The sequence below is a fragment of the Leptodactylus fuscus genome, chromosome 2 (genome assembly GCF_031893055.1).
Source record: "Leptodactylus fuscus isolate aLepFus1 chromosome 2, aLepFus1.hap2, whole genome shotgun sequence".
In the NCBI taxonomy this organism is placed as follows: domain Eukaryota; kingdom Metazoa; phylum Chordata; class Amphibia; order Anura; family Leptodactylidae; genus Leptodactylus; species Leptodactylus fuscus.
The window spans coordinates 9,040,565-9,066,643 of record NC_134266.1 but is presented as its reverse complement, the minus strand read 5'-3'; the positions used below and the strand labels follow the sequence as shown (position 1 = coordinate 9,066,643).

The window sequence follows — 26,079 nt, the reverse complement described above, 5'->3', positions numbered from 1 at the left end:
CTGCAGGGGGGATTTATTATTCTCTCCTCTGCTGGGGTCCAGTCCTGATTCTGGCAGAGGGAACAAGCCGAATACATCACAAAACAAGCCAAATGTAGACTTGTATTCGGACCTACACAGAACACAACTCACAAAACCAAAAGTTACCGGCCAATACACATTACTGGTCCTTCTGCACACAACAGGGATTGTGCCGCTGGGTTGTCAGTCTTGGGGGTTGTTGATTTTAGGACAGAAGGAGCAGGAATCACAAAAAAGTGCAACTTACATCACCATCACACAAACGTTGGTGTGAGGTCCTCTTTAAAGTTTATAATGGGCCGTAAGTTGTTGTGATGACCCGGCCACCCTTCTAAAGTCTCCACGTCAGTGGTACAGCTGTCACTAGAGTCACATGTAGGTGGTGAACATATATCACAGTATGGCCTGCCACAGAAACACAGAGTCTCCTCTGAGCTACTGGAGTCTGACTCCGAACAAAGGGTATGGGATCTAAGGGTCACCGGCCCATATGGAGCAGGTCCTGTGTGATTCCAATGGTTCGCCTGGACTGATCCTGACTCTGGATCTGCCAATATAGTGACCCGGTGGCCACCATTTTCTTGATCATGTGACTCCAGTATCTTCACTGGGACAGATGAATGGCTGTAATGGTCAAGATTACTTTCATCCAGTCTTATATCACCTGCATCATCTCGTAGGGCGTTTGCCCCATTATACTTGTCTCTGGAGCCAGTGAGACGACACGGTGGAACAAACACAGCTCTGGAGTACTGTGAAGATGGGAGGACACTCCTGCGGCCATATCGCTGTCCTTTTCTTCTCCGTGTTATATAAGGGGACAAGCTGATGCAAATGTTTCGGAAACTTTCAGGGGGGTGTGGTATGGTCTCTCGATGGACGCAGTGGCTGGCTCGTCTCTGCCTTCGAGGAGAGGCTTGACTACATCCGGACAGAGTCTCTACACTGAGTTCCTTGAGAATCTCCTGAAGTTTCTCACAGCTGACATAGTTCACTTTCCTGGACAGTTGCTCCCAAGCTTCGAAAGGGCCGTCCACTAATTTTTCTGTGTGTTCCTTTTGAGCTTTGGCAACATTATCGGCAAAGCTGACATTTCTGGAGACCACATCCAGGTCATTGTCTGGTTTTGGTTCTTGAGATGGAAGGACAACTTCCTGGAAATCACCTCTTTCCTCAGCAGGGAGCTTTGTATCTTCTCCCTTGTTGCTCCCAGCAGCCTGGACGACCTTACTGTGGTTTTGGACAACTTCTGGATCACCGGTTAGGGGTTCCTGGCTTTCAGAATTAGTTGCCTTGTCATTTGCAGTGTTGGGCTGATTGATGGTCAATGTTGAGTTGGATATGGCAGAGACTTGAGTAATTCCCATGTTGCACTCTGCCTTGAGGAGCTCCACCAGCTTCTCCTTGGCATTGGTCACCTGCTCCTGGAGACTTTCTATCACTGCATTTTTCTGTTGTGTAAAACAGACACAGATAAAGCTACATACTATGAGATGACACTATCAAACATAATGCTCTGCAACGTTCTCTTGCACCTTACGTTTCATTCCCTTATTCTTTTATTGTATCAATTGGCTGAAATACCTGAACCGATCCCTGCCAAATATTAAGACAAGTCATTGACCGTACGATCACCTGGTATCACTAGTGGATGGTCGGCTGTATATGAAGCGGGAGTAGAAGTTCTTCATAAGTAAAACCCTAACTTGGCCTATTACAAGAAGGACAACAATGTAATGTGTGGCTCTTAAATGTTCTAAGGTCAGATGTGAGGGGAATGGTGGATGTCAGAAGTGCCCGACCACAGCCTGTCGTCACTCAGCTTCTACCGTATGCAATGTGCGTGTCAGCATAATACCGAGGATGCAGGGACTATCACTCAAGATGGCTCCTACAAATCAATAATCAAGAAGAAACGTGGAAGCCTCTATCAGACCCACCTCAGTCAGCAGGCGCCTCATGGAGGTGTTTTCTCCCAGTAGGTGGTAGATCTGCTCTTCACTGTACATAGACCTCATGCTCTTGCAAGGGCTGTGAAAATATTTGGCCATATGTGCGTTGCTCTGACTTGGCTCTTCTTCCAACTGCTTCCACTGCAGAAGCTGAGGAGACAGAGGAGATACCCAAGACATCGAGGAGACAGAGGAGATACAGAGACCTGTGACATCATCTATTCAGACACTCCATAGAAAGTGCAATAGCAATGGTACATACTGTCTGAGGGAAGCCATCACTAGTGAATATACCTGATGGCAGCCATATCCAGTGCGTCACATTCAGTCATTGGTGACACTGATTATATCAGGGATGGTAAAGGAGCATGGCAGGAAAAATGAGAGATTGTGTAATATGCAATCTAGTGTAAAGGCTAAAGGGGCCGGGCATAGCCAAAAGTCCACCATAATGCTTAGTGCAGGGGTTAAGGGGGCCGGGCATGAACAATAAATGGGAAAGTCATGCTCTACCCCACCCTGCACTAGCTATAAAATATTCTGTCCTTTATTGCCATGTAAGGGCCCATTCACCTTTAAAATCAGCGCCATATTGTGCTCTGAATCTGCTTCCCTTTGTTTTCAATAGCTGACAGGGTTCAAACCAGGACACTGAAAAAAATAAGCTCCCTGCTCGACCTTTCTGCAGATGATTCAGCCCTCTTTGGGCTCGTTCACACGGAGTAAACGCGCAAATATTTTGGCAAAATACACGTGTAAAAAATACATATGTAAAAATAAGACTCCCATTGACTTCAATTACATTTTTTTCCGCGTGTAAAAAAAACACGTCAGAATACACATGTAAAATGTCATTGAAGTCAATGGGAGTCTTATTTTTACACGTGTATTTTGCCAAAATACACGTGCGTTTACTCTGTGTGAACGGGCCCTAAGTCTAAACAGTGGGTGAAAACTCAGCCTCGGCTTTCTGTCTTGGAAGCCAGAGGGGCAGAAACGGAAGAAGAACTGAAGGGTCAGTGCACACAGATTTTTTTTGGAGCTGATTTTGACGTTGGATCTGTGTCAAAATCAGCCTTCAAAAAAAAGCCTCCAATAGAACTGTATTAGAAGGCTTTTTTGAAGGCTGATTTTGCTGCGGATTCAGTGTCAAAATCAGCTCAAAAAAAATCTGTGTGCACTGACCCTTCAGTTCTTCTTCCGTTTCTGCAACCCCCTTCCTTAGGTGGACTGTCAGACACACTTTGTACTGTTCTTGGTACCTATTTGTTTCCCATGTTGTAGCAGTAACGTGCTGCATCGTGTACAATGTGGGATTATTAATGCTGATGACACTGTTCTGCTGTGTAAGAAGCGACCGTCACTGCTGAGTCCATGTGCCACCTCTTGTTCTACCATGTTCAGGTGAAGAGGCATTGCCATGATTGCACCTATAGATTGTGTTGCAGGTTTTTTGGGGGGTTTTGTAGATTGTAAGCCCCATATAGGGCTCACAATGTACATTTTTCCCTATCAGTATGTCTTTGGAGTATGGGAGGAAATCCACACAAACACGGGGAGAACATACAAACTCCTTGCAGGTGTTGTTCCTGAATCGAACCCAGGACACCAGCACTGCAAGGCTAACCACTGAGCCACCATGTTGCCCCATGTTGCAGGTTTTTTTTGTAAAGTCTACATCAGGGCGATCAAAACTACTCACTATATTGAAGTGATCTCCTGTAAATTCAGTCTCCAAAAACATACAGGCTATGTGCACAAGTACTAGGTCCATGGTAAAATAGTACAGATGGCAACATGGATGATATTGTACCTTCACGGAACCATTCATTTCTTTCAGTGAGCCCGGGCTGCAAATAGACAATTACACGCAGCCTCTGAGGAAGCCAGGGACGAAACATGTGCAGGGGCTCATGGTGGAGGTCCCATCCATTCACTGGTACTGGATTTTATTTTCATTGCAGGGTAATGGTTATTGTATCTTTATGTGTTCGGTGCATATACACATGCACATAATTAGGATTTGGATATTTGCTATTTGGGCCATACTTTGGAGTTTATTACCGTCCACTTCAGTCTTTATTTTGTCGGTGCAGTGACACAATAGTGTGTAAAGTCCTTTTATATGTGTGGCATCATACCTAGTAAACATTATTGTGATATACTGTAATAATATACTATTATGCAATGATATGTGGTTTGGTGCATACACACATATATATTGGAGACCTTTTGTCAATTGCGCTGTTTCTTTTGTGAGGCCATTTACGGTTATATCCATTTATAAGTATGGCACTATAGTTACAATCTATGTAAATATCTGATGAATATAATTAAATTCTGTGAGTAATTATATATATTGTATGTATCTGTCATGCTGTGATCATGATATCTATATATTGTCTCTAATTTTGTGCCGGGTTTTGGATGGGACCTCTTTCATGGATTGTGATTTTATTATTAGTTTTTAGTGCTAAAAGTTTATTAATAAAACATTTATATTTTTCAGTTATGTTTTGTGTATGATGTCTTCGGTATATACAGATAGGTTGGTTATGTATATCTGTGGGATATACCGTATTTTTCGGACTATAAGACGCACTTTTTTTCCCCCAAATTTGGGGGGAAAAGAAGGGTGCGTCTTATAGTCTGAATGTGGCGCCTGGCATCCGCTGTAATAGAGAGGCGGAAGCCGGCAAGTGATAGACGCCATTACAGGTGCCGGGGCCTGAGACATCGCTGCGCTCCTCTGCCCCGCATGAAGCCAGCAGCGGGAGGAGTGATGCTGCTATTCCGCTCCTCCGTCCCCCCGCCGCTGGCTTCATGCAGGGCAGGGCAGCGATGTCTCAGGCCCTGGCGTCTATCCCTCCCCGGCATCCGCCTCTCTAGTACAGCAGATGCCGGGTCAGTATCGGTGGCCTTCTCCCCCGGGGCCGGTCCCCACCGGCCCCGTACCTGTAAAGTTGCAGGCCGGCTCCTGCGCGACGATATCGCAGGAGCCGACCTGTTCGGGTGACAGCCGGGAGCCTAATGAGGCTCCCAGGCCTGTCACTGCTGTATTAGTATTGCGGCTGGTCTCTATGACCAGCCGTAATACTAATAGACAGAATGTCCCATAGACGGCAATACAGTTGTATTGCCGTCTATGGGACTTGCAATCAAGTGACCGCAGGTTCAAGCCCCGGGGGGGGAATAAAATAGTAAAAAAAAAAAAAAAAAGCTTTAAAAATATATAATAAAAATATGAAATAAATAAAAGTTCTAAATCACCTCCTGTCCCTAGAATATATATATAAAAGTAGAAAATCATATATCATAAACCACCGGGTTTTTTTTCAATACAAGGTGATCTAAGAAATAGATATTCCCCAAAATGGTATAACTAAAAAGTACTTCTGGACCCGCAAAAAAAAACACTCTATGCATCCCCGTACAGCTGCAGGGTCACCTGTCAATGTGGCCTTGCAGCTGTTGCAAAACTACAACTCCCATATATTAAATATTTTACCAGTTTTTGCTTCAAAATTTTTTTTCCCTATTTTCCTCCTCTAAAACCTGGGTGCGTCTTATAGTCCGAAAAATACGGTACCTATTTTCTTTGTAACATATTTTTCTGGTGGATCTTTGTAGGTTGACAATTATCGGAGTTTTGCTCCGGCTCATGAGCCCTATACACTATAATATAATGGGTCAGGGTATGAGCCATGAAGATCACAACTAGTTCACTGACAATGCAAATGGAGAAAACGGGGTGCTAGCTGCCCTGATAAACATTGGGTATCTGTATGGCAACTGAGGAGGCAGTGTGACTGCAGCAGGATGGGGTGCAGGCTATAATGCAGGCTCGGACAGGCCCACTGGGGTAACAGTAAATCCCCTGGTAGACCCAGTGCCTTTAGGGTGCCTTACTAGACTACCACTTTTTTTTTTTTTTTTTTAATACACAGTGGACGTGCGGTAACGCCTCATATTAACATATCTACCACTGATGGCCTGTCTTTAGAATAGGCCATGAATATTACATCTGTGGAGTCCAACAGCCGGGGCCCCTGCAGATTAGCTGCACCAGAACAGTGCGGCTACAGGCAATGGTAACATTTCCAGGATCCACAAGGCTCGCTTTCCATACAGTTTATGGCAGCGGGTGTCGCTAGTGCAGTGGTGCACATCAAATGGGTGAGCAGGATGTCATTGTTATTATCTGTAGCCGTACTTTCTCAATGCTACTGATCTGCAGGGGTCCTGGAAGTGGGCCCAGAGAAACAATCTCAGTGGAGGTCTCTAGAAATCCAAGTCCAAAGTGGCTATAATGCCACACCAAATTCACTTTGTATTTGCGATATACTAGAACAGGGCCATGTGCAAGTGCAGTATTAGAGGCTGAGCCTGATCTGGGTCAGGGATTTAACTATACTTGAGGTTGGGCTGAATCTCAGGCTCAATGTGAGGTTGGGCCAGTGCATTAAATTTGTGATCGATTTCTGAATAGTAATTGGATGTGGCTTGGTTTTGTGTATCACATATAGTGCAGCCAGAAATCATAGTGTACATATTCTCTCTCTGTGCTCATTGGTGTGACATAAAGCTGTGCTATCTGCCCTCAATAGTTTCTCGTTTCTGTTCCCCCCCATCTCACAGCATGCTGTCAAACAGGCACTGGAGAAACAAAATCGTTCTAGCTGCACCTCCAGCTGACACAGCATGCTGTCTCACAGTTACTGGAGGAGAGATCCTGCAGCTGCACCTCCCTCCTCCCCCTTCTCACAATATGCAGTCTCACAGAGACTGAAGAAGAGATACTGCAGCTGCACCTCCCTCCACCCACAGCATGCTATCTCACAGACATTGTAGAGATCCTGCAGCTGCACCTCCCTCCTCCCCCTTCTCACAATATGCAGTCTCACACAGACTGATGTAGAGATCCTGCAGCTGCACCTCCCTCCTTCCCCTTCTCACAATATGCAGTCTCACAGACACTGAAGAAGAGATCCTGCAGTTGCACCTCCCTCCACCCACAGCATGCTATCTCACAGACATTGAAGTAGAGATCCTGCAGCTGCACGTCCCTCCTCCCCCTTCTCACAATATGCAGTCTCACAGAGACTGATGTAGAGATCCCTCAGCTGCACATCCCTCCTCTCCCTTCTCACAATATGCAGTCTCACAGAGATTGAAGAAGAGATACTGCAGCTGCACCTCCCTGCACCCACAGCATGCTATCTCACAGACATTGAAGTAAAGATCCTGCAGCTGCACCTCCCTCCTCTCTGTATTAAGTACTGTTTTATTCTATATTGAGGTTTCTGCTGAGCGGTGAAGCTTGTGAACTGAGATCCTGCAGAGACAGGGGGACATAAAGCTCCTGGAAGATGAGCTGTTCACTTTGCATTTTATGACTAGTATTGTAGTGTTGTATGTGTTCTGCCTGTTCTAATGCCATTGGTCAGTATTATGAATACTCAATTCCTCCTTTGTATTTTTGACTACGTTTTCTTTAATATTTCAGGTACTGGCTTAGAAACCACAGAATCATCCAGAATCTTATCCACCAGGCACTGCCGTATGCTTCGATAATACAAGGTAGGGGGGTCCTCCACTGTAGGGAATAAGGGTGAGCTGTAATACCTCAGACAGCCTGGGGACAGGTGTGGCACTGCCATGTTTTACTAATCCTAGACGACCCCTGTATTTCCCCTCCTCGCCATTATCATCTTTTGTATCATTTGCATATACTAGGGAGCCTGCGGCTTTGCACACTTTAGATATAGCATGAGGAGATCCCTGCTGACTGCACATCCGAGCCTTGTCAGTCATAGAATACAATCACTGCCGGCAGGAACGTCTACTCTAATAACTAATAAAAGAGTCAGGGTGGCACACCTCAATACAGACACCCTGTAAGGACATGACTGTGTATCCTGCGGGTCACCAGGGAATTCCAGGAAAAGAAGGAAGGATTTCCTCATATAAGATGCATGATGATGTCAGCGTAACCTTCTAGTGTATACTATAATGAACTGCAACCAGTGATGTGTTCTGCTGCCCCCTGCTGGAAGCATAAACCACTGGATCCCGAACCTTTCTTCTGGGAATTTTTTCCGAAGGCAGGAATATTGTGGTGACAAGTTACTATGGGATATTACTAAGAAGAGCAGAGACGTGTACAGTATAATGAGGAACAGAAACCTTACAGCACTGCACAATCCTTACATCTACAACTCTGTGCATGAGACTGCCCGGACATCTAGGAGAAAAGTGTTAGTAACACCAACACATTTATTACAGATTGAAATATTCATTCCATGTTACTGATAGCTGAGTGCACAGCAAGATAAATAATATCATGTAAACAAGAGTATAACTAATACAATACTGCCCCCTAAAGACAAGAATATAACTACTATAATACTGCTCCTATGTACAAGAATATAACTACTATAATACTACCTCCTATGTACAAGAATATAACTACTATAATACTACTCCTATGTACAAGAATATAACTACTATAATACTGCTCCTATGTACAAGAATATAACTACTATAATACTACTCCTATGTACAAGAATATAACTACTATAATACTGCTCCTATGTACAAGAATATAACTACTATAATACTACTCCTATGTACAAGAATATAACTACTATAATACTGCTCCCATGTACAAGAATATAACTACTATAATACTACCTCCTATGTACAAGAATATAACTACTATAATACTGCTCCTATGTACAAGAATATAACTACTATAATACTACTCCTATGTACAAGAATATAACTACTATAATACTGCTCCCATGTACAAGAATATAACTACTATAATACTACTCCTATGTACAAGAATATAACTATTATAATACTACTCCTATGTACAAGAATATAACTACTATAATACTACCTCCTATGTACAAGAATATAACTACTATAATACTGCTCCTATGTACAAGAATATAACTACTATAATACTGCTCCTATGTACAAGAATATAACTATTATAATACTGCCTCCTATGTACAAGAATATAACTACTATAATACTACTTCTATGTACAAGAATATAACTACTATAATACTACCTCCTATGTACAAGAATATAACTACCATAATACTAACTCCTATGTACAAGAATATAACTACTATAATACTGCTCCTATGTACAAGAATATAACTACTATAATACTGCTCCTCTGTACAAGAATATAACTACTATAATACTACCCCGTATGTACAAGAATATAACTACTATAATACTGCGCCCTATGTACAAGAATATAACTACTATAATACTGCCCCTATGTACAAGAATATAACTACTATAATACTACTCCTATGTACAAGAATATAACTACTATAATACTGCCTCCTATGTACAAGAATATAACTACTATAATACTACCCCTATGTACAAGAATATAACTACTATAATACTACCTCCTATGTACAAGAATATAACTACTATAATACTACCTCCGATGTACAAGAATATAACTACTATAATACTGCTCCTACGTACAAGAATATAACTACTATAATACTACTCCTATGTACAAGAATATAACTACTATAATACTACCTCCTATATACAAGAATATATCTACTATAATACTACCTCCTATGTACAAGAATATAACTACTATAATACGACCTCCTATGTACACGAATATAACTACTATAATACTGCGCCCTATGTACAAGAATATAACTACTATAATACTGCTCCTACGTACAAGAATATAACTACTATAATACTACTCCTATGTACAAGAATATAACTACTATAATACTACCTCCTATGTACAAGAATATATCTACTATAATACTACCTCCTATGTACAAGAATATAACTACTATAATACGACCTCCTATGTACAAGGATATAACTACTATAATACTGCTCCTATGTACAAGAATATAACTACTATAATACTGCTCCTACGTACAAGAATATAACTACTATAATACTACTCCTATGTACAAGAATATAACTACTATAATACTACCTCCTATGTACAAGAATATAGCTACTATAATACTACTCCTATGTACAAGAATATAACTACTATAATACGACCTCCTATGTACAAGAATATAACTACTATAATACTGCGCCCTATGTACAAGAATATAACTACTATAATACGACCTGCTATGTACAAGAATATAACTACTATAATACTGCGCCCTATGTACAAGAATATAACTACTATAATACTACTCCTATGTACAAGAATATAACTACTATAATACTGCTCCTATGTACAAGAATATAACTACTATAATACTGCCCCTATGTACAAGAATATAACTACTATAATACTACTCCTATGTACAAGAATATAACTACTATAATACTGCCTCCTATGTACAAGAATATAACTACTATATTACTACCCCTATGTACAAGAATATAACTACTATAATACTACCTCCTATGTACAAGAATATAACTACTATAATACTACCTCCTATGTACAAGAATATATCTACTATAATACTACCTCCTATGTACAAGAATATAACTACTATAATACGACCTCCTATGTACACGAATATAACTACTATAATACTGCGCCCTATGTACAAGAATATAACTACTATAATACGACCTCCTATGTACAAGAATATAACTACTATAATACTACTCCTATGTACAAGAATATAACTACTATAATACTACCTCCTATGTACAAGAATATATCTACTATAATACTACCTCCTATGTACAAGAATATAACTACTATAATACGACCTGCTATGTACAAGAATATAACTACTATAATACTGCGCCCTATGTACAAGAATATAACTACTATAATACTGCCCCTATGTACAAGAATATAACTACTATAATACTACTCCTATGTACAAGAATATAACTACTATAATACTGCTCCTATGTACAAGAATATAACTACTATAATACTGCTCCTATGTACAAGAATATAACTACTATAATACTGCTCCTATGTACAAGAATATAACTACTATAACACTGCTCCTATGTACAAGAATATAACTACTATAATACTGCTCCTCTGTACAAGAATATAACTACTATAATACTACCCCGTATGTACAAGAATATAACTACTATAATACTACCTCCTATGTACAAGAATATAACTACTATAATACTACCTCTGATGTACAAGAATATAACTACTATAATACGACCTCCTATGTACAAGAATATAACTACTATAATACTACTCCTATGTACAAGAATATAACTACTATAAGGGCTAGTTCACACATGAGTATAAGGGGAGGTTTTTGACAGCGGATTTTGCGTCCAAAACCTCCCCTTATAATGGTGGTCTATGGAGACCGCCGGGCTTCTGTTCTCCGCTAGCAGCGAGCTGCTGCTAGCGGAGAAAAGAAAGGACATGTCCTTTCTTCAGGCGGAAGCCGCGCAGGCTCAGCCGCGCGGCTTCCGCCCCCGGCAGCTCCCTCCTATGTCGGCTCATTCATTTGAGCCGACAGCAGAGGGTTAAGCCGCGACAGCAATGGTCGCGGCGGGCGGGTTTTGACAAAAGAGAGACGCGGCTCGCTGCGTCTCTCTCTGTGTCAAAACCCGCGCGGGCAGTTCACGTGTGAACTAGCCCTAATACTACCTCCTATGTACAAGAATATATCTACTATAATACTACCTCCTATGTACAAGAATATAACTACTATAATACGACCTCCTATGTACAAGAATATAACTACTATAATACTGCGCCCTATGTACAAGAATATAACTACTATAATACTGCTCCTACGTACAAGAATATAACTACTATAATACTACTCCTATGTACAAGAATATAACTACTATAATACTACCTCCTATGTACAAGAATATATCTACTATAATACTACCTCCTATGTACAAGAATATAACTACTATAATACGACCTCCTATGTACAAGAATATAACTACTATAATACTGCGCCCTTTGTACAAGAATATAACTACTATAATACGACCTCCTATGTACAAGAATATAACTACTATAATACTGCGCCCTATGTACAAGAATATAACTACTATAATACTGCCCCTATGTACAAGAATATAACTACTATAATACTACTCCTATGTACAAGAATATAACTACTATAATACTACTCCTATGTGCAAGAATATAACTACTATAATACTGCTCCTATGTACAAGAATATAACTACTATAATACTACTCCTATGTACAAGAATATAACTACTATAATACGACCTCCTACAGTTAGGGCCAGAAATATTTGGATAGTGACACAATTTTCGCCAGTTGGGCTCTGCATGCCACCACATTGGTTTTGAAATGAAACCTCTACAACAGAATTCAAGTGCAGATTGTAACGTTTAATTTGAAGGGTTTCATTACAAACACTCCACATTTTAGGAGCTCAACAGTAATTGGACAAATAAACATAACCCAAACAAAATATATTTTTTTTCAATATTTTGTTGCGAATCCTTTGGAGGCAATCACTGCCTTAAGTCTGGAACCCATGGACATCACCAAACGCTGGGTTTCCTCCTTCTTAATTCTTTGCCAGGCCTTTACAGCCGCAGCCTTCAGGTCTTGCTTGTTTGTGGGTCTTTCCGCCTTAAGTCTGGATTTGAGCAAGTGAAATGCATGCTCAGTTGGGTTAAGATCTGGTGATTGACTTGGCCATTGCAGAATGTTCCACTTTTTTGCACTCATGAACTCCTGGGTAGCTTTGGCTGTTTGCTTGGGGTCATTGTCCATCTGTACTATGAAGCGCCGTCCGATCAACTTGGCAGCATTTGGCTGAATCTGGGCTGAAAGTATATCCCGGTACACTTCAGAATTCATCCGGCTACTCTTGTCTGCTGTTATGTCATCAATAAACACAAGTGACCCAGTGCCATTGAAAGCCATGCATGCCCATGCCATCACGTTGCCTCCACCATGTTTTACAGAGGATGTGGTGTGCCTTGGATCATGTGCCATTCCCTTTCTTCTCCAAACTTTTTTCTTCCCATCATTCTGGTACAGGTTGATCTTTGTCTCATCTGTCCATAGAATACTTTTCCAGAACTGAGCTGGCTTCTTGAGGTGTTTTTCAGCAAATGTAACTCTGGCCTGTCTATTTTTGGAATTGATGAATGGTTTGCATCTAGATGTGAACCCTTTGTATTTACTTTCATGGAGTCTTCTCTTTACTGTTGACTTAGAGACAGATACACCTACTTCACTGAGAGTGTTCTGGACTTCAGTTGATGTTGTGAACGGGTTCTTCTTGACCAAAGAAAGTATGCGGCGATCATCCACCACTGTTGTCATCCGTGGACGCCCAGGCCTTTTTGAGTTCCCAAGCTCACCAGTCAATTCCTTTTTTCTTAGAATGTACCCGACTGTTGATTTTGCTACTCCAAGCATGTCTGCTATCTCTCTGATGGATTTTTTCTTTTTTTCAGCCTCAGGATGCTCTGCTTCACCTCAATTGAGAGTTCCTTTGACCGCATGTTGTCTGGTCACAGCAACAGCTTCCAAATGCAAAACCACACACCTGGAATCAACCCCAGACCTTTTAACTACTTCATTGATTACAGGTTTACGAGGGAGACGCCTTCAGAGTTAATTGCAGCCCTTAGAGTCCATTGTCATATTACTTTTGGTCCCTTGAAAAAGAGGAGGCTATGCATTACAGAGCTATGATTCCTAAACCCTTTCTCCGATTTGGATGTGGAAACTCTCATATTGCAGCTGGGAGTGTGCACTTTCAGCCCATATTATATATATAATTGTATTTCTGAACATGTTTTAGTAAACAGCTAAAATAACAAAACTTGTGTCACTGTCCAAATATTTCTGGCCCTAACTGTATGTACAAGAATATAACTACTATAATACTACTCCTATGAATATAACGGTTATTCTGCTGCCATCATTGGGCTTTGTTCTGTGGTGTAGGATTGGGATGTCAGGTGTAATGATAGATAATATCCTCTCTTTGCAGTCATCGTGTGGATTGGATTTACCTGCGGGATGAAGATGAGGCAGGTGATGGTGCTGGTGCAGATGAAGATACTTCCGGCTGTGACTCCATAGACTAGGTTGTGCCAAGTATAGAAGAAACGTGAGACTAATAAGACCAGCACAGTGGCCACTATCACCAGGCTGCTGCCAATCATGATGACCAGGGACTGGTTGACCGGAGGAGTGCTGATGTTCTTGGTCAGACCCGCCAGATAACAGCCATAGACCAGAAACATGCCCTACAAGGAAATGAGCGACAGGTAATACTGTTACAGGAGAGAATCACAGGGCTCATTATATAGTCAGGCTTCTTCTATCACATATGGTCCTTCCACAATTCCACAGTCATATCTGCTCCATAGACCTATTAATCTTCTATTTCCTTAGCTAATCAATAGAATGCCAGGGTGTCAGTGGAGAATGACAGACACCCAGTACAGTAGGTATCTGTATTACATCCTAATAGACCACACTAGACTACTGGCTGCAGAGTTTATACCTTTAACACCAGCAGCAGAGCGATCCAGAAGTCCATATACTTGGAGGAACAGAGCTGCGTCCTGCTGACTTCACAGAATGTGGCCCGATGTGCAGCCTGGAGCAAGGAGAAAGTAAATGACTCACATTAAATAATATTCTGCCACTTGCGGGAGGGAGTAAAGTAAATGGCTCACATTATATAATATGCAGCAGCCTGAGGGAGGGGGTTGTAAATGACTCAGTATATAATATTCAGCAGCCTGGAGCAGGGAGAAAGTAAATGGCTCACATTATATAATAATCTGCCTGGGTGAGTGGGGAAAGTAAATGGCTCACATTAGATGGTTCCTCCCCAAAATGCCCCTATTAATGAAGTAGTAGGTGTAACTGCTAGACCCTTCGTTGTGATTTTTGTATCTTTGTCCTGCGCTTTTAACAAGTGTGAACAGAGCCCTGAGCATTAGTATGGCGGTATGGTAGTGACCAGCTTCTGGATTTGGAGCTTTTCCTGCCCAGTGTTACGCTATGGCTGAAGAAGTCAGTGCCCCTGTAGTCTAAGCCTTATTAATACTGCATAGTGTTACATATCAGACACTGCACCCCCATCCCTCCCCCCAGGACATAAAGGTTTTGTGCATCACCTTAATACTGGCGCTCACACTCTGGACACAGATCACCGGGTCCGATAACACCCAGGAGAGGAGCAGCAGAGAGTCAGTAAAGAGCAGCGCAGCCTCCAGCCCCAGCAGTGTGATGTCCTTTATAATCTACAAGGGAAAAAAACAGTCCAGATCCTGTAACATCACCAGACACATCCACCTAAATATACCCGCCACACGAGGAGAAACATGGGGGCTGACACGTAACAGCCACAGCATGTATTGTGCTCCAGAGCAGCACTCATAGTTCTCCTGGTCAATGTTTAAAAGAGTAATCAAACTTATAGATATAAAACTCCTGACAAATTAAGTGACCTACACTACCCAGAATGCAATAATAAGTAACTATAATTAATCCTATTAATATTATAAATGTGAAAGTTTGTTCCTCAATCACGCAAAACCCGCTCGACCGATTTGGCTGAAAGTTTCCACAAACATAGTTAATACACCCGATTGCGCAATAGGCTACTTTTTGTCACAATAGCGCACATACGTTTGTGCCAGGACCCCCACAAAACCCAAACTCACACCACCATCTCTGCAATCTCACACACTTTGGACCATAGCAAGCCACAAAATTCATATTACCCTCTGCAGCCTCGCCCCTAACCCCACACAATCACATATACATATACTTTACCACTTTGCCCCTCCCCTTAACGATACTCCAGGAGGCGCTCTTTAACACTCCGGAGCAGCCATGTTTGCCGACCCCCACCGCTCTGACAATCCGCGACACCGCCCACCCATGTCAATACCCCTAGGAAGTCTAATAAATGCAAAAAAAAAGTTAAAAAAAAGTAAAAAACATATAAAAACAAATAAAAAGGATTAAAAATTAAAATCACCCCCCTTTCCCTAGAACACATATAAAAGTAGTTAAAAACTGTGAAACACATACATGTTAGGTATCCCCGCGTCCGAAATCGCCCGCTCTACAAAGCTATACAAATATTTTTCCTGTTCGGTAAACGCCGTAGCGGGAAAAATGGTCAAAAGTGCCAAACCACCGTTTTTTCACTCTTTTGATTCTGATAAAAATTTGAATAAAAAGTGATCAAAGCAATAACATTTCCCGAAAATGGTAGAACTAAAAAGTACACCCAACCCCGCAAAAAAGACGCCCTATACATCCCCGTACACGCACGTATAAAAAAGTTACGGCTGTCGAAATATGACGACTTTTCAAAAAAAAATGTTTTAACACAGTTTTGGATTTTTTTAAGAGGTCAAAATGTAAATAAAACCATATAAATTTGGTATCCCCGGCATCGTAACGAAACACAGAATACAGGGGACATGTCATTTTGGTTGCACAGTGAACGCCGTAAAACCAAAGCCCCTAAGAAAGTCGCAGAAATGCATTTTTTTGACAAATCCACCGCATTCAGAATTTTTTTCCCTGCTTCCCAGTACATTATATAGAATAAATAATGGTGGCATCATGAAGAAAAATTTGTCCCAAGAAAAATTAAGACCTCATATGACTCTGGGAGCGGAGAAATAAAAAAGTTATGGGGTTTAGAAAGAGTCAAAAATGAAAAACCAAAATCAAAAAATGCCATCTCCGGGAAAGGGTTAACTTCAAATACTTCTGTCCCAAAGTCACTATGTAAAGTTTCTCACAACACCGTATATATAGCAGCTCAAATACAAAGTAACTTCAACACAAAAGTCTCACGTATTCTCTGAATTACAGCAAAAACAAGATACAAAGTTACATTTCATATCCCATACCTTATACACAGTACGAAAACCTTACCCACGCCTGTATATACCCACTGCTACAATCACCGCAGACGAAGTCGCGGGTACCAGCTAGTGTAATATATATACACAGTGACTGTACCAGCAGAATAGTGAGCGCAGCTCTGAAGTATAATACAGGATAAGTAATGTAATGTATATACACAATTACTATACCAGCAGAATACTGAGCACAGCTCTGGAGTATAATACAGGATAAGTAATGTAATGTATGTACACAGTGACTGCACTAGCAGAATAGTGAGCGCAGCTCTGGAGTATAATACAGGATAAGTAATGTAATGTATGTACACAGTGACTGTACCAGCAGAATAGTGAGCGCAGCTCTGGAGTATAATACAGGATAAGTAATGTAATGTATATACACAGTGACTGCACCAGCAGAATAGTGAGCGCGGCTCTGGAGTATAATACAGGATAAGTAATGTAATGTATGTACACAGTGACTGTACCAGCAGAATAGTGAGCGCAGCTCTGAAGTATAATACAGGATAAGTAATGTAATGTATATACACAATTACTATACCAGCAGAATACTGAGCACAGCTCTGGAGTATAATACAGGATAAGTAATGTAATGTATGTACACAGTGACTGCACTAGCAGAATAGTGAGCGCAGCTCTGGAGTATAATACAGGATAAGTAATGTAATGTATGTACACAGTGACTGTACCAGCAGAATAGTGAGCGCAGCTCTGGAGTATAATACAGGATAAGTAATGTAATGTATGTACACAGTGACTGTACCAGCAGAATAGTGAGCGCAGCTCTGGAGTATAATACAGGATAAGTAATGTAATGTATATACACAGTGACTGCACCAGCAGAATAGTGAGCGCAGCTCTGGAGTATAATACAGGATAAGTAATGTAAAGTATGTACACAGTGACTGTACCAGCAGAATAGTGAGCGCAGCTCTGGAGTATAATACAGGATAAGTAATGTAATGTATATACACAGTGACTGCACCAGCAGAATAGTGAGCGCGGCTCTGGAGTATAATACAGGATAAGTAATGTAATGTATGTACACAGTGACTGTACCAGCAGAATAGTGAGCGCAGCTCTGAAGTATAATACAGGATAAGTAATGTAATGTATATACACAATTACTATACCAGCAGAATACTGAGCACAGCTCTGGAGTATAATACAGGATAAGTAATGTAATGTATGTACACAGTGACTGCACTAGCAGAATAGTGAGCGCAGCTCTGGAGTATAATACAGGATAAGTAATGTAATGTATGTACACAGTGACTGTACCAGCAGAATAGTGAGCGCAGCTCTGGAGTATAATACAGGATAAGTAATGTAATGTATGTACACAGTGACTGTACCAGCAGAATAGTGAGCGCAGCTCTGGAGTATAATACAGGATAAGTAATGTAATGTATATACACAGTGACTGCACCAGCAGAATAGTGAGCGCAGCTCTGGAGTATAATACAGGATAAGTAATGTAAAGTATGTACACAGTGACTGTACCAGCAGAATAGTGAGCGCAGCTCTGGAGTATAATACAGGATAAGTAATGTAATGTATATACACAGTGACTGCACCAGCAGAATAGTGAGCGCGGCTCTGGAGTATAATACAGGATAAGTAATGTAATGTATGTACACAGTGACTGTACCAGCAGAATAGTGAGCGCAGCTCTGGAGTATAATACAGGATAAGTAATGTAATGTATATACACAGTGACTGCACCAGCAGAATAGTGAGCGCAGCTCTGGAGTATAATACAGGATAAGTAATGTAATGTATATACACAGTGACTGCACCAGCAGAATAGTGAGCGCAGCTCTGGAGTATAATACAGGATAAGTAATGTAAAGTATGTACACAGTGACTGTACCAGCAGAATAGTGAGCGCAGCTCTGGAGTATAATACAGGATAAGTAATGTAATGTATATACACAATTACTATACCAGCAGAATACTGAGCACAGCTCTGGAGTATAATACAGGATAAGTAATGTAATGTATGTACATAGTGACTGCATCGGAAGAATAGTGAGCACAGCTCTGGAGTATAATACAGGATAAGTAATGTAATGTATGTACACAGTGACTGTACCAGCAGAATAGTGAGCGCAGCTCTGAAGTATAATACAGGATAAGTAATGTAATGTATATACACAATTACTATACCAGCAGAATACTGAGCACAGCTCTGGAGTATAATACAGGATAAGTAATGTAATGTATGTACATAGTGACTGCATCGGAAGAATAGTGAGCACAGCTCTGGAGTATAATACAGGATAAGTAATGCAATGTATGTACACAGTGACTGTACCAGCAGAATAGTGAGCGCAGCTCTGGAGTATAATACAGGATAAGTAATGTAATGTATATACACAGTGACTGCACCAGCAGAATAGTGAGCGCAGCTCTGGAGTATAATACAGGATAAGTAAGGTAATGTATGTACACAGTGACTATACCAGCAGAATAGTGAGCGCAGCTCTGGAGTATAATACAGGATAAGTAATGTAAAGTATGTACACAGTGACTGTACCAGCAGAATAGTGAGCGCAGCTCTGGAGTATAATACAGGATAAGTAATGTAATGTATGTACACAGTGACTGCACCAGCAGAATAGTGAGCGCAGCTCTGGAGTATAATACAGGATAAGTAATGTAATGTATGTACACAGTGACTGTACCAGCAGTATAGTGAGTGCAGCTCTGGAGTATAATACAGGATAAGTAATGTAATATATGTACATAGTGACTGCACCGGAAGAATAGTGAGTGCAGCTCTGGAGTATAATACAGGATAAGTAATGTAATGTATGTACACAGTGACTGCACCAGCAGAATAGTGAGCGCAGCTCTGGAGTATAATACAGGATAAGTAATGTAATGTATGTACACAGTGACTGTACCAGCAGAATAGTGAGCGCAGCTCTGGAGTATAATACAGGATTAGTAATGTAATGTATGTACACAGTGACTGCACCAGCAGAATAGTGAGAGCATTTCTGGAGTATAATACAGGATAAGTAATGTAATGTATGTACACAGTGACTGTACCAGCAGAATAGTGAGCGCAGCTCTGGAGTATAATACAGGATAAGTAATGTAATGTATGTACACAGTGACTGCACCAGCAGCATAGTGAGTGCAGCTCTGGAGTATAATACAGGATAAGTAATGTAATGTATGTACACAGTGACTGTACCAGCAGAATAGTGAGTGCAGCTCTGGAGTATAATACAGGATAAGTAATGTAATGTATGTACACAGTGACTGCACCAGCAGAATAGTGAGCGCAGCTCTGGAGTATAATACAGGATAAGCAATGTATGTACACAGTGACTGTACCAGCAGAATAGTGAGCGCAGCTCTGGAGTATAATACAGGATAAGTAATGTAATGTATGTACACAGTGACTGTACCAGCAGTATAGTGAGCGCAGCTCTGGAGTATAATACAGGATAAGTAATGTAATATATGTACATAGTGACTGCACCGGAAGAATAGTGAGTGCAGCTCTGGAGTATAATACAGGATAAGTAATGTAATGTATGTACACAGTGACTGCACCAGCAGAATAGTGAGCGCAGCTCTGGAGTATAATACAGGATAAGTAATATAATGTATGTACACAGTGACTGTACCAGCAGAATAGTGAGCGCAGCTCTGGAGTATAATACAGGATAAGTAATGTAATGTATGTACACAGTTACTGCACCAGCAGAATAGTGAGTGCAGCTCTGGAGTATAATACAGGATAAGTAATGTAATGTATGTACACAGTGACTGTACCAGCAGAATAGTGAGCGCAGCTCTGGAGTATAATACAGGATTAGTAATGTAATGTATGTACACAGTGACTGTACCAGCAGAATAGTGAGCACATTTCTGGAGTATAATACAGGATTAGTAATGTAATGTATGTACACAGGGACTGCACCAGCAGAATAGTGAGCGCAGCTCCGGAGTATAATACAGGATAAGTAATGTAATATATGTACACAGTGACTGTACCAGGAGAATAGTGAGTGGAGCTCTGGAGTATAATTGTAACATCTCTGCCTGTTCGGGTCACTGCACCACCCTCTGCTCGCATGCTGCGGCGCAGGAGGCGTGTGCAGTTTGAGAATCTGCTTAAAGTTTTTAGTTGCACTGTGTGAACACGGCTCTAGTCCTTAATTGGATTTGCACCACACCCGTCTTCTGCCAAGGTTGCCTCTGTCCATTAAGTGGTTAATCTGGCCTTGCCCTGTGATTGACAGCTTCCTTTCTGTGAACTCCATGGGTGGGTTCTTCCTCCCTATTTAGCCTTGGTTCCCATTCACACCGGTGCTTGTTATTGCCGTGTGCATACCTGCTCTTACTGTCCCTGTTTGCTTATACTATTATACTTGACCTTTGGCTTTTCTCATTGACTATTCTCTTGACTCCGATTTGGCACTGCATCGCTCTCCTGTTACCGAACCCTGGCAAGCTGACCTCCCTTTGTTGTTGTTCGTCTTGTCTGCGTTTTGTGTTTCACATATTCAGGGAGGGATTGTCCTCGTGGTTGTCGCCTATTACCTAGGATAGGGCCTGGCAATAGGAAGGGAAAGCGGGGGGCTTCAGCTTAGGGCTCACTGTCTCTTGTGCCCCTCCCAGGGTTTAACAGTTCTGGGAATTGCTGTCTTAGCAATTCCCTTACAATAATACAGGATTAGTAATGTAATGTATGTACACAGTGACTGCACCAGCAGAATAGTGAGCGCAGCTCTGGAGTATAATACAGGATAAGTAATGTAATGTATGTACACAGTGGCTGCACCAGCAGAATAGTGAGCGCAGCTCTGGAGTATAATACAGGATAAGTAATGTAATGTATGTACACAGTGACTGTACCAGCAGAATAGTGAGTGCAGCTCTGGGGTATAATACAGGATAAGTAATGTAATGTATATACACAGTGACTGTACCAGCAGAATAGTGAGTGCAGCTCCGGAGTATAATACAGGATGTGTTGTACTCACCACTCTTTTATGCGGGACTCGATGAGTAAACACTCGGTAAAGTCTCCAGCTCTTCCCCAGTAGAGGTCCAAACACAAGGCTGAGCCCAATATACAGGAGGCTGACACGGGCCTGGGAACAGAAATATTTTGGGGTACAGATGTCTGCTGGTGATAATGGTGACACTAGGAGGGACATAGTTTGTAGGTTACATCTATAAATGCCCTGTACAGACTGATCCAGTAGGGGGCAGCAAGTAGATATGGAGTGTCTGATCATGGAGGAAACAAGCAGGATTGTGTGTGCAGCTGTGGATGTGACTGGAGTAATAGTCTGGGATATTTGTACTATTATAGGAGATTGTGTTTAACATTTTTAAATGTTTTTCTACTTTCAGGAAATCGGAACAGGGTCGCAGCATCAGGAGGAGGCGGAGACTGGGCGGGGCCTGTTACCACTTACCTGAATGACAGTTTCCATGAAGACGGTGTGTCCTTGCACTGCAAACATAAAGGCGCTGATGTAGGCGAAGACACTGCCCAGCACGATGACCAGGTTCAGGTTGGGACTGGACATCTTCACTATCCTGATACACAGAATCGCACGTCACAAGGAGGACGACACCTGCTCATTACTGAGAGTTATCATGTCTGATACTCCTGTTACATCCAAAGCTGCATCCACATTAAAGCTCTGTAAGCGGTGCACTGCAGAAACTACATCTCCCTGAATGCAATGTAGCACTGGGATGTTTCTGTATCATGAAGGCAGCAACAAATCTATAGAACTGTGACTGCAGCTCTGGGAGTGACTAATGTAGAAGGCACAATATAACAGCAGAAGTATGACTGCAGCTCTAGGAGTGACTAATGTATAAGGCACAATATAACAGCAGAAGTATGACTGCAGCTCTGGGTGTAACTAATGTATAAGGCACAATATAACAGCAGAAGTATGACTGCAGCTCTAGGAGTGACTAATGTAGAAGGCACAATATAACAGCAGAAGTATGACCGCAGCTCTGGGAGTGACTAATGTAGAAGGCACAATATAACAGCAGAAGTATGACTGCAGCTCTAGGAGTGACTAATGTAGAAGGCACAATATAACAGCAGAAGTATGACCGCAGCTCTGGGAGTGACTAATGTAGAAGGCAAGATATAACAGCAGAAGTATGACTGCAGCTCTGGGTGTAACTAATGTATAAGGCACAATATAACAGCAGAAGTATGACTGCAGCTCTGGGAGTGACTAATGTAGAAGGCACAATATAACAGCAGAAGTATGACTGCAGCTCTAGGAGTGACTAATGTATAAGGCACAATATAACAGCAGAAGTATGACTGCAGCTCTGGGTGTAACTAATGTATAAGGCACAATATAACAGCAGAAGTATGACTGCAGCTCTAGGAGTGACTAATGTAGAAGGCACAATATAACAGCAGAAGTATGACCGCAGCTCTGGGAGTGACTAATGTAGAAGGCAAGATATAACGGCAGAAGTATGACTGCAGCTCTAGGAGTGACTAATGTAGAAGGCACAATATAACAGCAGAAGTATGACCGCAGCTCTGGGAGTGACTAATGTAGAAGGCAAGATATAACAGCAGAAGTATGACTGCAGCTCTGGGTGTAACTAATGTATAAGGCACAATATAACAGCAGAAGTATGACTGCAGCTCTGGGAGTGACTAATGTAGAAGGCACAATATAACAGCAGAAGTATGACTGCAGCTCTGGGAGTGACTAATGTAGAAGGCAAGATATAACGGCAGAAGTATGACTGCAGCTCTGGGTGTGACTAATGTATAAGGCACAATATAACGGCAGAAGTATGACTGCAGCTCTGGGTGTGACTAATATAGAAGGCAAGATATAACGGCAGAAGTATGACTGCAGCTCTAGGAGTGACTAATGTAGAAGGCAAGATATAACGGCAGAAGTATGACTGCAGCTCTGGGTGTGACTAATGTATAAGGCACAATATAACGGCAGAAGTATGACTGCAGCTCTGGGTGTAACTAATGTATAAGGCACAATATAACAGCAGAAGTATGACTGCAGCTCTGGGTGTAACTAATGTAGAAGGCACAATATAACAGCAGAAGTATGACTGCAGCTCTGGGTGTGACTAATGTAGAAGGCACGGTATAACAGAAGAATTGACTCCCATAAACATAGCCTGTAATATTTATATAGTATATAACAATTATATCGACAGTAAAACCAAAAACCATAGAAAAAGTTACATTAATAAAACACTGGAAAGAGAATAATCAGAGAGTTCACCAAGAGATGAGATTCAGGGACGTAAAACCATAGAATGTGTAAATAGATGAGATCAGCGTCACAGCGGTGAAGGATGATTGGACACGGGAAGGAAGAATATCTGAGCCAAGCCTGGAAATCTGTATAGACAAAAGTCCAGACCCCACCAAATTACCATCTAAAAACGGAACCATTCAGTGTATACAGGTGAGCGTCTCCTGAGGAATGGTGATTATATATATATATATATATATATATACTGTAGATCACCCCATGCAACTATATAGAAAACTAAAATATAGTAAATGGGAGCAATATCCAAAACACAGCGATGCCGACATGCCGATACCTTTTCCCTGGTTTTTGGCTTCACTATGGATATACTTGTGATATAGAAATATTCCAGGCTCTGTTTTAAGGGGGGCATTTCTGTGACGTAGTCTTTGATCATATTCTGTCCTGCTGGTGGTCACTGACCGTCAGTGGTGTAACTAGGAATGGCTGGGCCCATGGCGAACATTTGACATGGGCCCAGAGTATAATGATTGGAGACCCAGGGAGGATACAAACATAAAAAAAACACTGTTACTTACCTCTCCCTGGCTCCGGCACACTCCCCACTACTTTCGGCCATCTTCAATGTTGGACCAGATGTCATGTGAGTCACGCTGGTGTTGCAACACATAATGACGCCGGCCCGGCCTAGGTGATGTCTGGGATGTCACCAAACAGGCCTGCAGACTGCCGGAGCAAAGGAGAGGTGAGTAACTGTGTTTTATGTTCTTTCACCGTCCCTCTCCATCCGATCATTATGCTCTGGGGTCTGAAAAGACTCCAGCATATGATAGCAGTGTTTGTTGGGGTTTGCGGGCCTGTGGTCTCATTTTCCAATCCCCCGCTCCTGATCACAGCCACCTCTGCTTCCGCAGAAGGGGAGATGCAGGCAGCTGTGAGCAGTAAGTAAATAGCGCCCATTACCTGCTGGGGTTATTCCAGCAGGTAAAAGCTTATTAAAAATACCAATCAGGGGTCCCCTAATGTCCCGGTATTTAAGCCACTACTGACCGTTATCTGTGATCTATAATATAACAACACAAGTGTGACTGGAGTATAGACCAGGACCACATAGGTAAGACAATAGAATGGATTAAGTTGTGGGGGTTCTGGCAGGTAAATGGCGGGGATACAGGCATCGGGTATGACATTCACCTACCTCATGCCACTTACCTGTTTTTCCGAAAGCGGATGGTGAAGATGAAGAAAAAGACGGATAAGAGAAATCCGCAGGTGAGAAGAGACCCCAGGACGCCCTGTACGGCCACAGATATGTGTGGTACGTCTGGTTCCTGTAAGAGGAGTAAACACTGAGAAGGATATACACCAGCTGTATATCATACATGGAGGATATATATAGATGTATCTAAGCCTACCATGTGTCTTCTGAGCCACTGTATCTAATGCGATCCTGTTTGATATAGTCTACGGAACCAATGACAATGCACTTTTCTCACAGGGAGGGTTGTGGGGTAGGGGAATTATGGCTGCCGTACAGACGCTCATGCCCAACACCCACTATCAGTATATTCACCTGTAATTTACCAATCAGTATATTTTTGGCATGTGGTAGGAATCCTGCACAATATACTACAAACTCCATGCAGATGTTGCTCTTGTTTGGATTCAAAGCCATGACCCCAGTGCTAACCAGTGAGGCACTGCGCTGTTGTATCTAATCCTATCAGTGTGATACTGTCTGTGTGTATCAGGGATCCTCACCTTGGCTGTCCGGCACAGGTCCTGCAGTAATCCCAGAGCTTCCAGTCTATCCAGTGTGGTGTCCAGCTGGCACTGGGGCAGTGCACTGCAGTTCAGGGTGGGCTCCATATCCTGTGCCCAGTGTCAGGCTCACCCGCTGGCATCCAGAACCTGGCACAGCCCCCCAGAAGTGGCAGTACCCAGCGCTGT

General features: G+C 41.9%; 1 protein-coding gene across 1 annotated transcript; it reads right to left on the bottom strand.

Moving 5' to 3' along the window:
* Window positions 1-275: 275 nt before the first annotated feature.
* GPR156 (G protein-coupled receptor 156) lies at window positions 276-25,998 on the bottom strand. Its single transcript, XM_075262534.1, has 9 exons — window positions 25,891-25,998; window positions 25,342-25,460; window positions 22,309-22,432; window positions 21,868-21,978; window positions 15,089-15,214; window positions 14,467-14,562; window positions 13,970-14,206; window positions 1,962-2,123; window positions 276-1,472 (listed from the first exon to the last, which is right to left on the bottom strand). Exons 1-9 carry the CDS (start codon window positions 25,996-25,998, stop codon window positions 276-278), a joined length of 2,280 nt encoding a protein of 759 aa, XP_075118635.1.
* Window positions 25,999-26,079: the final 81 nt, after the last annotated feature.